Source organism: Mastomys coucha, unplaced genomic scaffold (assembly GCF_008632895.1).
Source record: "Mastomys coucha isolate ucsf_1 unplaced genomic scaffold, UCSF_Mcou_1 pScaffold15, whole genome shotgun sequence".
Taxonomy (NCBI): Eukaryota; Metazoa; Chordata; class Mammalia; order Rodentia; family Muridae; genus Mastomys; species Mastomys coucha.
Genome location: NW_022196897.1, coordinates 90,631,417 through 90,645,800, shown reverse-complemented (window position 1 = coordinate 90,645,800; position 14,384 = coordinate 90,631,417). Strand labels below are relative to the sequence as shown.

Below are 14,384 nucleotides of genomic sequence, written 5' to 3'. Positions count from 1 at the left end.
CTGCCCCTGCCCCTGCCTCTGCCTTCCTAGTGCTAGAATTAAAGGTATATACCACCAATGCCTGACTAATAAAAAATATTTTAGCCAGAAGAAAATAGTCATAGACAAAAGTTAAAATACAAAAGAGAAAATATCTATAATACATGTGACAAGAAGTAGACTGTGTATAAACAAAGAGCATAAGGGGCCTCTCCCCTCCCACCTACATTGTTCCACCATCCCCTCTCAACATCCATTCCATCCTTTTTGGTCATTCCCATCAGCAAACAAATATGTTATACTTCCTGTTACCTAAAAGTCAAAAAGAAAGAAAGGAAGAAAGAGAGAGAGAGAGAGAGAAAGAGAGAGAGAGAGAGAGAGAGAGAGAGAGGAGAGAGCCGGGTGGTGGGGGCATACGCCTTTAATCCCAGCACTATGGAGGCAGAGGCAGGCAGATTTCTGAGTTCGAGGGCAGCCTGGTCTACAGAGTCAGTTCCAGGACAGCCAGGGCTACACAGAGGAACCTTGTCTTGAAAAAGCAAAAGCAAAGAAAGAGAGAGAGAGAGAGAGAGAGAGAGAGAGAGAGAGAGAGAGAGAGAGAGAGAAAGAAAGAAGAGGAAAGGAAAGGAGAGCACCCTCTCCTGGCCTGCTTCCCCTATCTGCCAGAGCCCTTGGCTTTGGGTGTACACCCCTTTTCTGTAGACCTGCCTGAAGAAGTCTTCATGGGTTATCTCCACTCATCTCCTCCCATCGGCTCTTGAGCATGCTAGACAAGCACACCACCCTAGCTCGTCAGAACCTCTTAAATCCATCTATCAGTCTTCTACCCCTGCTCTCTCTAAGCCATCCATGGATAATTGCTGTGAATAGAAATGTGTCTCCAGCATTTTCTTTCTGCAGATACACACACAACAAATGGTGCTTTTTAAAAATTATCAATGCGGTGAGATGACAGGTGATTTCTTTGTAATGTTCTAGCACTGCCTAGATTATTTTTAATGAGAAACTTGTGTTATTTTCTAATCAAGGGGGAAACCGATTTGGTCTCAGATAAAGTGAGCATCTTTGCTTTATGGGGCACTCCATCTGTGCTTCATTTCAAAAGTGAGGAATTGGGAAGAAAGCTAAGACAAATGAATGTGTTTGTTTTCAGTAGAGAAACACCTACTAAAATATGCAGTAGCCCCTCGCTTCTGAGAAACATTGGGATGACTTTTTAATAGTGTACATTCTAAGTCTGTATTTCATTTTCCTAGCTGGAGATTATTATCTTGCCTTGGGCAGATGACAAAGGGAAGGATAATGGTGATGGGGGGGTGGTCTCAGAAAGGCAAGAGGAGCCAGATCTGAAATATTCCTTGAGTCATAAGATCCTTCCCTCATGTGCTGTGCCCTCTCTTCTGAGAACACATAGTTCATTCTTCCACCACACCCACCAGAGCCCTCACTAACCTCACTTCATCTCCAACCATGGAAGCCACCATCATCCTCATTTTCAAGTGGGTCCTTGGCACCACTTTCCTTTACCATCTTTCCTCTCTTATTTTGATCTAAACAAACCTGTCATTTCCCTCCTGTGTTTATGAGACAAAACATAATTCTGACCTTAAGACTAAACAGTTATAAACATAGTTTTGAGGCAAAAGAAAAAACCCTACAGTGCTTAAAAATATTTTTAAATTGGAAATAATCTTAAGATAATTTTAAGGGACTATATTACAATAATCAACACTCATGTGAGGTCTGAAACTCTAATTTGATGATGACTTGTCAATATGCATTTACTGCACCCAATAGGTGGAGTCAACCATTTCTTAAGAGAGGAAATGGCACAGGGGTAAATGGATACATCGGAAGTCTAGAGGAGTGTGCAACACAATGTTAAAAACGATCCGCTGGGCCTCTCCTGGGGGAGGGGGTGGGGACGGTTGCCTTCCCACATCACTGCTCTGATTTTCACAACTACTTAAAGAATTTAAAAATTAAATGCACTAACTGATAAATGCTCAAAAGGAAAGGGATGGGGGAGTGTAAAACCAAGAAAGCAGAACAAATCTTCCTGTTCTCCCGTAGCTAGAGGGAGAAGGACACTGCCCTGAAGTCAGTCTCCAGCAAACGCAGGAGTTCACTCTTCAAATAGAAGATCTATCCGACCTCTACCAGGTCCAAGGCAAGGCAAAAGCAAAGAAGTGGGGCAGAGAACTTACTTAGCATGTGTGAGATAGGCGTTCCATCCCAACAACCCCAAAGGGAAGGGATTGCTTTCATTTGGAAGAGGGAAATGAACAGCTTGGGGCAGAGGGTAAAAGAGCAAGCTCAGGAATGTTCTATTCACGGAGCTGCTCGTATTCCTGGAATCATGTCTCCCAACCTCTGTTTGGCATCTGAAGTGCCAGGAGCTATTTAAGAGCAGCTTGTCTGTTTTCAAGAAGTAAATCTCTGGGACAGGTACTGTGTGCGCAGGCGCCGAGGGAAGATGCGGGGCTGTGCCGGAGCTCCCAGCCAGAGCCTCGGCTATCTCTTTTGGCAGAGGTTACCAGAGATGAGACTATGTCTAGTGGGGATTTTCTCCAGCTTTGACAGCCTTGGCCCCACCAAAACACACAGCGTAGTTTCCCCATACATCACTCCTTGAGAGTCTTCTGGGTTTTCCTTTCCAGCATCCTCGGGTCAAATACCGTCGTGTTCCCAACAGTCTGTGAACTTCTTGGACCAGCAAAGGGACATTAGTTTTGCTCAGCACTCCTTTTGAGTTTCTATTGTGTTGGATTTCCCACTCCCCCTACCCAGTCCCCAGAGAGTAACTTCCTCCTTGTTCTAATAACTTGGACCACAGTCAAGGTTGATGTGTTTCTCCGTTTTGTAGGCTATTTTCTTCAGAAGAGACAAAACAGAGGCCAACAGGGTAGCTGAGGTTTGTCAGCAGCCTTAGGAAGTCAGCGGCCGTTAAGAATACACAAAGAACATGTTTTCAAACAAATACAAAGTAGACAGAACAAAACATTGGTTGGAAATAGAAGTATTCAAAATGGAGACTTTACACTCAGCAAGGACTCCTCAGAAGTATCTTATCCTAAGAACCCACTTTAAGAAAAGAAAAAAGAATTTCTTGCTTCAGGAGATGGTATAGTAGGTAAGGCTACTTGCTCTTGCAAGCATGAGGACCTGAGTTCAAATCCCCAGTAGGCAACACAAAACGCCTTGCGTGGCATCATACCGGTAACTCCAGCATTAAGGGCCAGAGGCAGACAGAGCCTGAGAGCTTGCTGGCAAGCCAGTCTAATCAAAAGGGGTGAGCTTTCGAAGTCATTGAGAGAACCTATCTCAAAGCAATGGTGTGGAAAAGAAGGGAAGGTGCCCAATATCCTGCTTTGGCTTCCTGTGCGCGTGTGTACATGCAACACACACACACACACACACACACAGAATTCTATTTGTCTATGGGGGAAAAAAAAGGAAAAGGGCTTCACAAAGTGTTTTCTCTCTAACTGAAACTGAAATACAGAACTCTCCCCTTCAAGGTGATCAAAGCTATGTGATCCCAAAGGGGCGTGAGGAAACTCAAAAATAGGTAGTGAGGAGCTGCAGAGATGGCTCAGCAGTTAAGAGCTGCTCTTCTCAGAAGACATGGATTCAATTCCCACTACCCATGTGGTAACTCACAACCATCTGTAACCCCAGTTCCAGGAAATCAAATGTAGTCTGTCTTTTAGCCTCTGTGGGCACTACAAGCATATGGCACATAGACATATATGCGGGCAAAGCAACCATAAAATAAAGTAAAATATTTTCTTTAGGGTGGGAGGGACTGGGTGAGATAGGGTCTCTCTACATAGCTCTGGCTATCTTGGATTTACTTTGTAGACCAAGCTGGTCTCAGACTCACAGAGATCTATCTGCCTCTGCCTCCAGAGTGCTAGGATTAAAGGTGTGTCTTACCATGCCAGGCCAATAAAATAAATCTCAAATTAATTAATTAAATAAATAAAAATAATCTCTTCTGGGATAGAAAACAAAGTTTCAATATGAGGTACATGCCATCTTATTTTAATTTTTTAAAAAACTTGACATTTTTGTGAGTTACATGTGAATAGTGACTTCTTTCTTAAAATTATGAGTCTAATTGTCCATGTTTCTCATCATGGAGGAAAAATCAATTCTTTTCATATAGCACTTCAAATGGAGTCAGTATTCAAGAAATCTGTTTTTATGTCAGGACTGTTTTCCCAAGGTGAAAGTGCTAAATCCATGAAAACTCTTCTCTTTTTATATATATAAAAGTAACCCAATCACCCTTAGCTTCATCCTGATGATAACTTCCAACCCCTGACAACTGGTGCATTTTATACAGATAAGTCCTTTTTTTTTTTTTTTTAAAGATTTAATTATTACTATATCTAAATACACTGTAGCTGTCTTCAGACAGCCCTGGAAGAGGGTGTCAGATCTCATTAGGGATGGTTGTGAGCCACCATGTGGTTGTCGGGATTTGAACTTAGGACCTCTGGAAGAGCAGTCAGTGCTCTTAACCACTGAGCCATCTCGCCAGGCCCCAGATAAGTCCTTTAAGATACCAAATCCAGTATGACATGGCGTCATATTTAGGAGCCAAAGCAGGTGGATTTCTGTAAGTTCCTAGCCAGCCTGGTCTACACAGGGGCTTCCAGGCTAGCCAGGGTTACAAAGTGAGATCCTATCTCAAAAAAAAAAAAAAGACTAAATAAGAAAATATCAAATCATCTCAATTGTGGAAAGACTCAAACAAATACACACTAAGACTCTTTACCCATAATTATTGGGATCAAACAAATCATGGAACCAAAATACAATTTTGGCATGAAGATTATTTTAAAATTAAAATATACTGCTTACTTTAAAATCACACTCTGGGATTTCATCTAGGGAGAATTACCAAATTCTGTATGGTGGAAGGTACAACCCAAAAATTAAGAAAAGTTAATGGAAATGGAGAGAAGCATTTCAAAACTATAGAGGTTTTTGTTTGCTTCATTTTCAGAACCACAGAAAGGGGGAGATACTTGGATAAAATAGCAGAAAGTTTGAAGGACAGGGATAGGTCTCAGATGACAGACACAAAGTGACTCCACTGAAGGAGATCCAGTGAGGAGAACAGAATCAACAAGGAAGGAAGATGAAGGCCGGTCCTGGTGTGTAAGCCAAGAAAACCAAATCAAAAGACACAGCTCCAGAAATGCCCCCAGAGGGCAGCTCTAGGGCTGTCGAAGATGAAGAAGCTTAAGAAAGAGTGGAGATGAGTGTCTTTGCAAACTCTACCCTGAGTCATGGTAAAAAAGGTGGCTCTTCCCGGAAAATGTAAATCCATGGAGAAATGCAAGGCTAAGTAAGCCCAAGCTCAAAGACCTGATTGAGCTACAAAGAACACATTTGACGCCACAGAGTACTCTGTGAAACAAGGGAACAAGCGGGCTTCCTGCTACATGGATTTTTTTTTTAAAACCTGTTTTGCACGGATGTTGATAAGAAAAATATCACCATCTCCATGCGGACCATGATAAGTCTACAGTAAACAAGGAGAAGGCGGAGGTATGGGTTGATTGATCTTCCCTATGCTCACTGAATAACCTTAACCTCCATGTCAGGCCTAACTCCTGCGTTGTCCCAGATGTCAGTCAACAAAGCCATTGTCCACTCACTTGCTCTGCCCTTCTGTCCATTTCACTGAGCTGGAGCTCCCAGCAGCCATTCTAGAAGAGAAGAAAAGTAGGAATGGAGAACGGAGGACTCACAGTCGGGGCAAGCCCCTGGAGCCCAGAATCCAGTTGGAAGTTCTGAAGCTAATGACCTTCTCAAGAGCTCTGAAATACGCCCCCAGGCACACTGGTTGGGGTCAAAGGAACCCCGAGAAAGGCTGGACAGAGACTAAGCTCTGGAATCACATCTGGGCTTGGAACCCAAGCTCTCCCACTGACCGGATGGGAACCCGAGAAGGATACGTCTCCAGGACGTATCAATTCATCTTCGGCTTGGGTAATAGTGCCTAGATTCCAGAAGCCCGTTAGGAAGCCAAGGCGCAGGGACCTAGAAGAGCACCTGACACCTGACATCATCTCCTCGGACTTGTTAGAAACTAAACATCAGCTCCTTAACTGCGGAAAACCAGCCCCACCTGCCTTCCTTGCTTCTGTTTTTAGGTGCAAAGAGAAGCTCTGTACATGTCTGGCAGCAGCTCTCCCCTACAGTGCTTGTATATCTCGTGCAAACACTCACTCCTGGTCAGTGCCACCAGTAGTGGACACATCTAACTTCGGACTGTTCAAATCAACACCACACCAATACAGTTCAGATTGTAGACTTTGTACATGCAAAGCATTTCTTGATAAGATAGTGCAACGGTTAACATCTGGGATTGCACCAGCGAAACATAAACATTCAATGAAGCTTCATGGGCACAATGTCTTTGAAGAATTCTAAAACATTCAACAAAGAAAGGCCACACTAAGGGTTCCCAATATTCTTGAGTTCCCTTGGTCCAGACAAAAACATCCCGTTTACATTTTGAAAATGTAATGTTAAGCATGCCCCTCCCACTGGGAGAGGGAGGAAAGTCTCCGAGCGGCAGTGGGAGCTAGCCTCCCCTGCGTCTTTCTAGGCCTAGACCTGTTCTCCCTTCAGAAGCTTTAAATAATCTGGAAATGATTTAAACAGGTATGATTTCCTTACCCCTTCAAGGTAGCTCCTAGGTTCATCTGATTCCAGGTCATGCATTCAAGCTGGGAGGTCATTTGGTATAAATTGTCGCTGTGAAAAACACCCACAGTTAGAAACTCGGCCACATACACAAGGGCAGAACTGTTTCTTGAAGTGAAATGATTTTTTTACTTTATAGCACATGCCTTCTAAAATAATGAATATGTTTATCTGGAATGATTTTCATTTCATACCATCGATCTCTTCACTTACACACACACACACAGAGAGAGAGAGAGAGATTAACACACACACACACAAATTCACACACACTGCAGAAAAATGAGAACAATTTAGTTGTTACAGAAAAAAGCCTCCATATCATGAACTTTGGAGTTGCTAAAGAGACAATAAACCTTAGAGGGAAGAGGTAGAGGGAGTGAGGCTTTGAAAGGTTACACAGGCTGGACAGCTCAACAGTAAAGTTAAAGCCTGAAACTGAGAGCAAGCCGACGGCACGGTGGCAGATTGATTATTCGTGACAGGGCCATTCCATTGGTTTAATCAGAAGGATCAGTGTCATGTGGCTTATGAGAGGCCGAAAGGTCAGAGTGATGGGCTAATACCAGAGGATGTGATGACCAAAAGAAGCAGGGCAGTAATCCCAGCTCACAGCTGAGAGGTTATTCTGCATCTATTTTATAATCCTAGTGCAAGTCAAGTGAGGTTTTTAGGAAAAAATAATTTAACAACCCATTATTTACATTAATACTTCAAAGGGGAAAATATACCTCCATGTAAACCAATCAAAAGCTGCTCTCTTTCCAGTCTGTCTCTTACTGCTAACACATAAATCAATGACCAGAAATCTACAATGACCAAGCCCTATTAGGAAGGCATTTAGGGCAGAACGGAAAGGGTTAATTATGAAATCTGTGGCCCAAGAGATTAATGGCTTGTCTGGTAACCTTCCGTCTAAACGTATTACTGAAGAAAATTTTCACTCTCCATGGCAGAAGTGAGCAGAGATAAGAAACATTCGCTATCTAATGCGTGATACCAGATCACAAATCCTGAACAATCTCCTGTCTTGTCCCAGCATTCCTTTCCGTTTCTTCATCTGGCACAGGCAATCGAAGTTTTTAATTCAGAGTTTTCAGGGGCAACTGAATGGAACTGAGAACTTGTGGAGAGGTGACAGAAATCACAGCGCTCTGAATCACTGGATACTGTTTGTGCTCACTCTCAGCCTTGCTTGATAAATAACAGAAGAGCCCATCTGACTCTCCTATAATCTCTCTGCAAATTATTTAGAACTCCTTAAAGGCCAGAACATGGCCTGAGGAGGAAATTGGCTTCCAGGAGGAAATTTTTGCATATGAAAAATAAACCAACTTCAAACTCCAAGTGTGTGTAACTTCATTAGTCAGTGTATATCTGGGCCCATCGTTCATTCCCTGGGTCTGACTGGTTATTATGCTACCACAATATCCTGCATATCAATGGAGGGGGAAAAAAAGATTAGCTTCTCCTGGAGCTTCCCCGTGTGCAGTGGCAGGCCGTGCTGGTCTGTGCCACTGTGTTTCGCAATTCCACGAATTCCTTTTGTAAGGCTGATGTAATTAATTCCTGAAAGACCCCAACTTTTATTAGAAGTGCCAGCCTACTGCATTTACCACAGCAGAGTTTCTTGAACTTTCTTTGGGCTGACAGTCCATTAATAAGTGGCCTCCTCCACAATCTCTCTGCTGGTTTTTGTTCTCCTGTGCCTTTTCATCAAGCAATCCATTATTAATCTTGCCATTAATCTCAGCCAACAGGCTCTGTATTCCCCGGGTAGCTCTATATTTTTGTCACTGTTTTTTAAAAAATTGTTCACCAACTAAAATCACTGAGCTGCAGTTGACAATTTTCTTGAACCTCGTCGGGATATGGGTTCTCTCTGGACTGATTTGATCCTTATGTAAAACTCAGAACATGATCATTCTCAAGGGTGAGCGACAGACGTTGATACATACAGATGAATGAATGATTCCAAAATAAGGGATGAAAGAATGATTCCCAAATACCTAACCTTACATTTAGAGATTGTCCAAGACTGAATGCATAGCCCTATTGATTCCTACTTGCATCGATACCAAAGGATCTCAAAGACAAACATCTTTAAATGCATTTCCTTGGTCCCCAGGAAGAATTTTCTCAAATACAGAACATACATCTCATACATGTGTGTCTTCCTACAGGATATTTAGTAAAAACTCTGTATTACATTGCTCAAAATGGAAACCAGTAGCTTTGTGGGGCTGTTGAACACTGAAAACAGAGCCTCGCTGAGGAGGGGGCTTGGGTTAGACTGCATTAAGTACAGTGTTTTAAAACAAGCTTCTTTTTTCCTTATTTTAATGTGGCTACTAGCACATTTCAAATACACATACCACTTACACTGTATTTCTACTAGACAGTGGTATTTTTTTTTAAGATTTATTATTATAAATAAGTACACTGTAGCTGTCTTCAGATGCACCAGAAAAGGGCGTCAGATCTCATTACAGGTGGTTGTGAGCCACCATGTGGTTGCTGGGATTTGAACTCAGGACCTTTGGAAGAGCAGTTGGTGAGTCATCTCGCCAGCCCTAGACAGCAGTATTTATGAGTGGAACTTGGTAAGCCCTCCTTTGGCAGCATTTGGCATCTGATCCTAGTTCTCACTGTCATTTACATAATAATCATACTCATATAATAATATAATAATTTTTAAATAATACTACTAATTAAAAAATTTTTTTCTCTTTGTGATCTTTCTCTATAGAGACCCTTAGGAGTCAATGGAATTATGTTTTGAGTCTATGAAAATCTGAGCAAAATTACTGTTCTGCTCTCTATACCTCAGATGACACATCTGCCAAATGAGAAAATTAATCTTGGTCTCATTTTCTAGGGATGTTGTAAGGCTCAAAGAGGTTGATGCTTGTAATGGCTCTCCAAAGATGATATGGAGAGCACACGGTCTTCTAACCTGTCAAATTTTATCTGGCACATTTGCACATTCTGGGTATCACTCCCAACAACTTCATGAAGTCATCACCCCCATTTGTCAGACCAAGGCTGGGACACAAACGGGTACCTGGTGCTAGAGTGACTGATGACTGTCTTCCCTGCCCTTTTAGAGGTTCTTGGGCATGGTTCAACATCTGAACCTATGCTATCATTTATACAATAACGGTACAGAGTGAATCTGGAGGTGAGAGACAGTACACCCAAACGGACATCGGGACCAGAGACTCCTGCAAGCTGCAGGGAAACAAGATGTCTGTTGTGTCCTCTCCTGCTCGAATCCTCCCTGGTCAGGTGAATGGTTTCCAAGGCTTATCTCAGCTGTAGAGCTTCAGAAGAGAGGGAGTAGGGAGACTGACTGAGAGAGAAGAGATTGCAGGAAATCTCCAAGCTACTAGTGGGTTTCCTTAACCATATCCTGCCTTCTGCTGGCTGAGGTTCCACAGTGGCTTCAGTGGACTGGCTGCATGGCACAGCCTTTCCTCTAAAGCCAATAGGAGCAATGACAATAGCTGCACCGAGAGCAGAATGTCAATGTGAGCTAAAAATACTGGGTCACCCCCTCGTCAGATTCTGATCTCTTTGGGCAATCGTTCAACGCCCAGCTCTCATCATGGAAGCCTGCGGAAAGAGGCAGCATCTCTCAGGGAATACTGACCTCTGGCAAATGAAGCATTTACTTATTAAATGACGTGGTGTCAGCATCCACCACCTCATCCCCAGAAGGGATCAGATAAGCAGGTGGTTTGGCTCAAGGCAGCCCCAGTGGTCACGTAGACAATTCAGGTCCGACCATTAAGCTCTGCCTGGTCGGAAGTGGATTCTGAAGCTACAGGCTGCCAAAATATAGTCCCAAAGTCATGATGGCCTTTATATTTACAAGTAGACTTTTTTAAAAGTCACTTGTTTCCTATGTAAGAAATGTTTGAAGTCAGAGGCAAGCGAGAGAAGAAAGAAACTTCTATAGCTGGGATTAATGCATGTTGGAGTTAAATAAAAGGAAGTCAGTCCTAGCAGAAGGGGTGCTTGAGAGGAAATCAGTAGTAGATCATAGAGTTTGTTTTGGCCTGGATTGCAGAATTACTGTGTTCTTGACCTCTACACAAAAGAAAGGAAGGGGGGAAAAAAACTCCACTATTATCTAGACCAGAACTCCTCCACTCTTCAAATGCAGTGGACTCCAGCACGTTTTCATCTTTAAATGTATTTACTACACTCCGCAGAACAAGGAAAAAAGGGTCTTGTTAGAATCCTCTAACTTGTTAGAGATCAGGGTCTCTTCCACTACTGCAGCTGCAGCTGGGCAAAGAGAGTCTCAGCAGAGGTAAAGCTTCCCTATGGGATTGAAAAACAGTTGTTTTTTGTTTTTTGGGGTTTTTTTTTTGTTTGTTTTGTTTTTTGTCTTTTGTGTTTTTAAATGGAGATACCCAGCATCATCAGTGGTAAGACTTTGAGAGGTTTTGAGGACTTCAGCTAAGATGGCCAGTGGCCGATGACCGGGAGAGGTTTCTGTGGCCTCACCTCTACCCCTTAAGCAAGGTGCTTGTGGAGAGACTTCCACAGAGCCCCTTTCCTGCACTGATCCTCCCTCCATGGCGCCATGGAGGCTGACTGCCCTGAACTTTCTGCCCAGCAGGTTGCAGTGAATAATTATTTCATAGCTGCTCTCTTGGTATTGTACTTGCTCTCAGGCTCACCAGCTAACCAAAGGAAAACCCACTGGGGATTCTATTTCTAATAACAAACACTTGGTCAGCATACAAGTCACAGGAATACTTGAGACTAGATTTTTTCCCCTTCCCTGGATACGGGTTCAGTTCAAGCCTGTGGCTTTGATAACATGGCCCACCACCCTGGATACCACTTCAGACCTTCCACCTCTGCCTGCTCTGTGGGAAACAAACAGAAGTTTGTACTATATAAAAATATCCTGTACGATATACATGGTTTCCCAAGGGAAGACAGGTGAAAAGAATGGTAATTTTATTTTGAGGACACCTGTCACTTGATTTATGACTTAATTGAAGTCCAATCCACTTGGTAAGTCATGGATATCCCTTTGACTTACAGTTTCCAAAGTTCTACAGAAATTCTAAGGTGGCTGGTCTCCTGTGAAATCTACAGGCCAGGGGCTCTACTAAACACATAAGTATTAGAGAATCATCAGCATTCCATTAAAATATTTTCAACATCAGGGTTTGGGTTTTTGTTTTTTTAGAATTGGAGGAGTGCTATCTGCTAAAGAGCAAATGCAGAGCAAAAGGACATCTTCTCGTTTCAGCCTGCAGCATAGCTAAAGGAAGCTAGGTAGGGCTGTGGGCTGGAGCAGCGATTCTCAATCTGTGGCTCTGCATAGCAGACTTTTACATCACAATTTACATCAGTAGCAAAACTACAGTTACAAAATAGCAATGAAATAGTTTTATGGGGGTGGAGGGGTGGTCACCAGAACCTGAGGAACTGTATTGAAGGGTCAAAGCATTAGGAAGGTTGAGAACCAATGGGCTGGAGAGATAGCTTGGCTTATTAAGAACACTGGCTGCTCTTCTAGAAGACCAGAGTTCAATTCCCAGACCCCTACAGAGGCTCGAAACCAAACTATAATTCTACTTCCAGGGAATCTAATACTTTCTTTTAGTCACTGAATGTATATAATACAGAGTTGTTTATGAGACAAAACACCATATACCTAAGGTAAATAAATACAATTTTTAAAAGAAAGACATATAAAGCTAATGGTACAGAAAAAGAATGGGAAAAAAAACCTACAGTATGAAGAAAAAAAAAACAGTACAAACAGGAATATGTTTCACTCACAGTGCCCAGCACTTTTCAAAGTAGCTGTGAGGCTCACCCCATGCCTTAGGGAGTGGCAGCACCTACCATGGGAGTAGGTTAGCGAGCCGAAGAGCCAAGCAGTGAGATCTGGAGGCAATGCCCAGCAGTTACCATGTCTAGGAAGAAACTGCACTGGGTTTTGCTGAGTGAGGCTGGACTTCATTACACCTCACTCTTAGGAATCATGTGGTTCACTCTTCCCTGAGACCTTGCTTTTGAGCAAGCACAGCAAAATGTAAGCCTGGAATTCCTCCCACAACATTGCAGATGAGAAGAAAGATCTGTACCCTAGACATCTTTAGGGGGCTTCTATCGTGCTGAGCATCATCTCAATGCTAGATGCCCGATGGCAAAGATGAAGCTGCAGGAGCCTGGAGAATACTGTTTTTGACAAAACCCACCAGGGAAAACATTGCCCATAACACTCTCGATAGGAAGTATGAGTAAAATGGACTTCTACCACTATGGGAGATTTTGTTTGTTTGTTTGTTTCTGTTTGTCTTTTGAGACACGGTTTCTCTTCCTATGCCCTGGGCTGTCCTGGAACTCACTCTATAGACCAAGCTGGCCTCAAACTCAGAAATCCACCTGCCTCTGCCTCCCAAGTGCTGGAATTAAAGGCGTGCACCATCACTGCCCGGCACATGGGAGATATTAGAGTGGTAGCACATGCCGTCCCATCCCCAGAGAGTGGCACTTAGCTATGTGACAGGGAGGGATGCAGAGAGTTGAAGAATGGCTTGGATCCTCACTATCTGAACTTTAATCCAAAATTATATTTCTTAGCATATCCCACTTGGGGGAGATTACCTTTCTTCCCTTGCCCACCTCAAAGAATAGTGATGTGGAGTAAATGTGTCAATACCCATAAGGTATTTTACACTGACACCTGACACATGAGAAGTCTATGCAAGCATTTGCACTTACTATTCATCAGTAAAAGATCCTGGCATAGAAAGGGGCATAATCCAACCAAGCAGTGCAGAATCACATTTGTTCAGAGTACAAATGGGCTTTAGACTCTCTTCATCAACTTTCTAAGCTTACCTCCTCATCAGTAAAATGGAAATTATAGCATCTACTTCATAGATAGTAAGATTAATGGGGGGGCTGAGCATGCTACTGGAGACAGAAATGGTATAAGGGACAAAAGCAAACGCACATTAGTTCTTCCAAGCAAACGCATATTTAGTTAGTTCTCCGCTTATTTAATGCCAGAGGTGCAGCATTTCTGTGTCACAAACTAGAGGATGTCACTAGACCCCAAGCCTAGGAGACAAAGGGAAGAGAGGGCTGTCCTGAGGAATTACCAGTACTGTGAATCTAAGGCAAGCATCAAAGATGCAAGGGAATGCTTCAAGGGAGCAATCTCTCTTCCTACAGAAGTCACAATCGGTTTTGCTGTGTTTCTACTTAGGAAAGCTATGTGTTTTTAGGAGATTGGTATTAAAAATAAGATGAAGCTAGGCTAGAAAATATGTGTCCTTTTTATATAAAATATGACCTTGGTGTAGGGTAATATAGTTCCATGGTAGAGGAGGTGCTTAGCATGCAAAAGGTCTCAGCGACAAAATCTGTAACAAGCAGAATGACTTTTCCCATCTCGAGAGTAACCATAGATTCATTCCAAAGTCACATTCCATCACAGAATCTCCCCAAATCAAATATCCATAATGGCAACTTCGTTTGGAAAAATGATACTAAATCATTATCACTTTATCCCAGATACCTTCTTGGGTTAGTTCAGCCCTTCTGATGGACACCCTTCTCAGAGTCCCTCAGTATGGGTCAAGGTTTGGGAGAAAGGGAATAAGCATATGCATACACACATACGGGGGGGGGGG

The 14,384-nt window shown here is 42.8% G+C and overlaps 1 protein-coding gene across 7 annotated transcripts in view; it reads right to left on the bottom strand.

Annotated features, from left to right (window-relative positions):
* Window positions 1-14,384, bottom strand: part of Wt1 (WT1 transcription factor) — a 48,177-nt gene that overhangs the window by 24,707 nt on the left and 9,086 nt on the right. For 4 of the 7 annotated variants that reach the window (XM_031371235.1, XM_031371237.1, XM_031371238.1 and 1 more), the window contains 2 exons: window positions 6,682-6,759; window positions 5,655-5,705 (listed from right to left, as the gene is read on the bottom strand). In XM_031371235.1, coding sequence (XP_031227095.1) covers window positions 5,655-5,705; window positions 6,682-6,759 — 129 coding nt within the window. The remainder of the gene's footprint in view (window positions 1-5,654; window positions 5,706-6,681; window positions 6,760-14,384) is intronic. The other 3 variants (XM_031371236.1, XM_031371239.1, XM_031371242.1) reach the window with 1 other exon arrangement.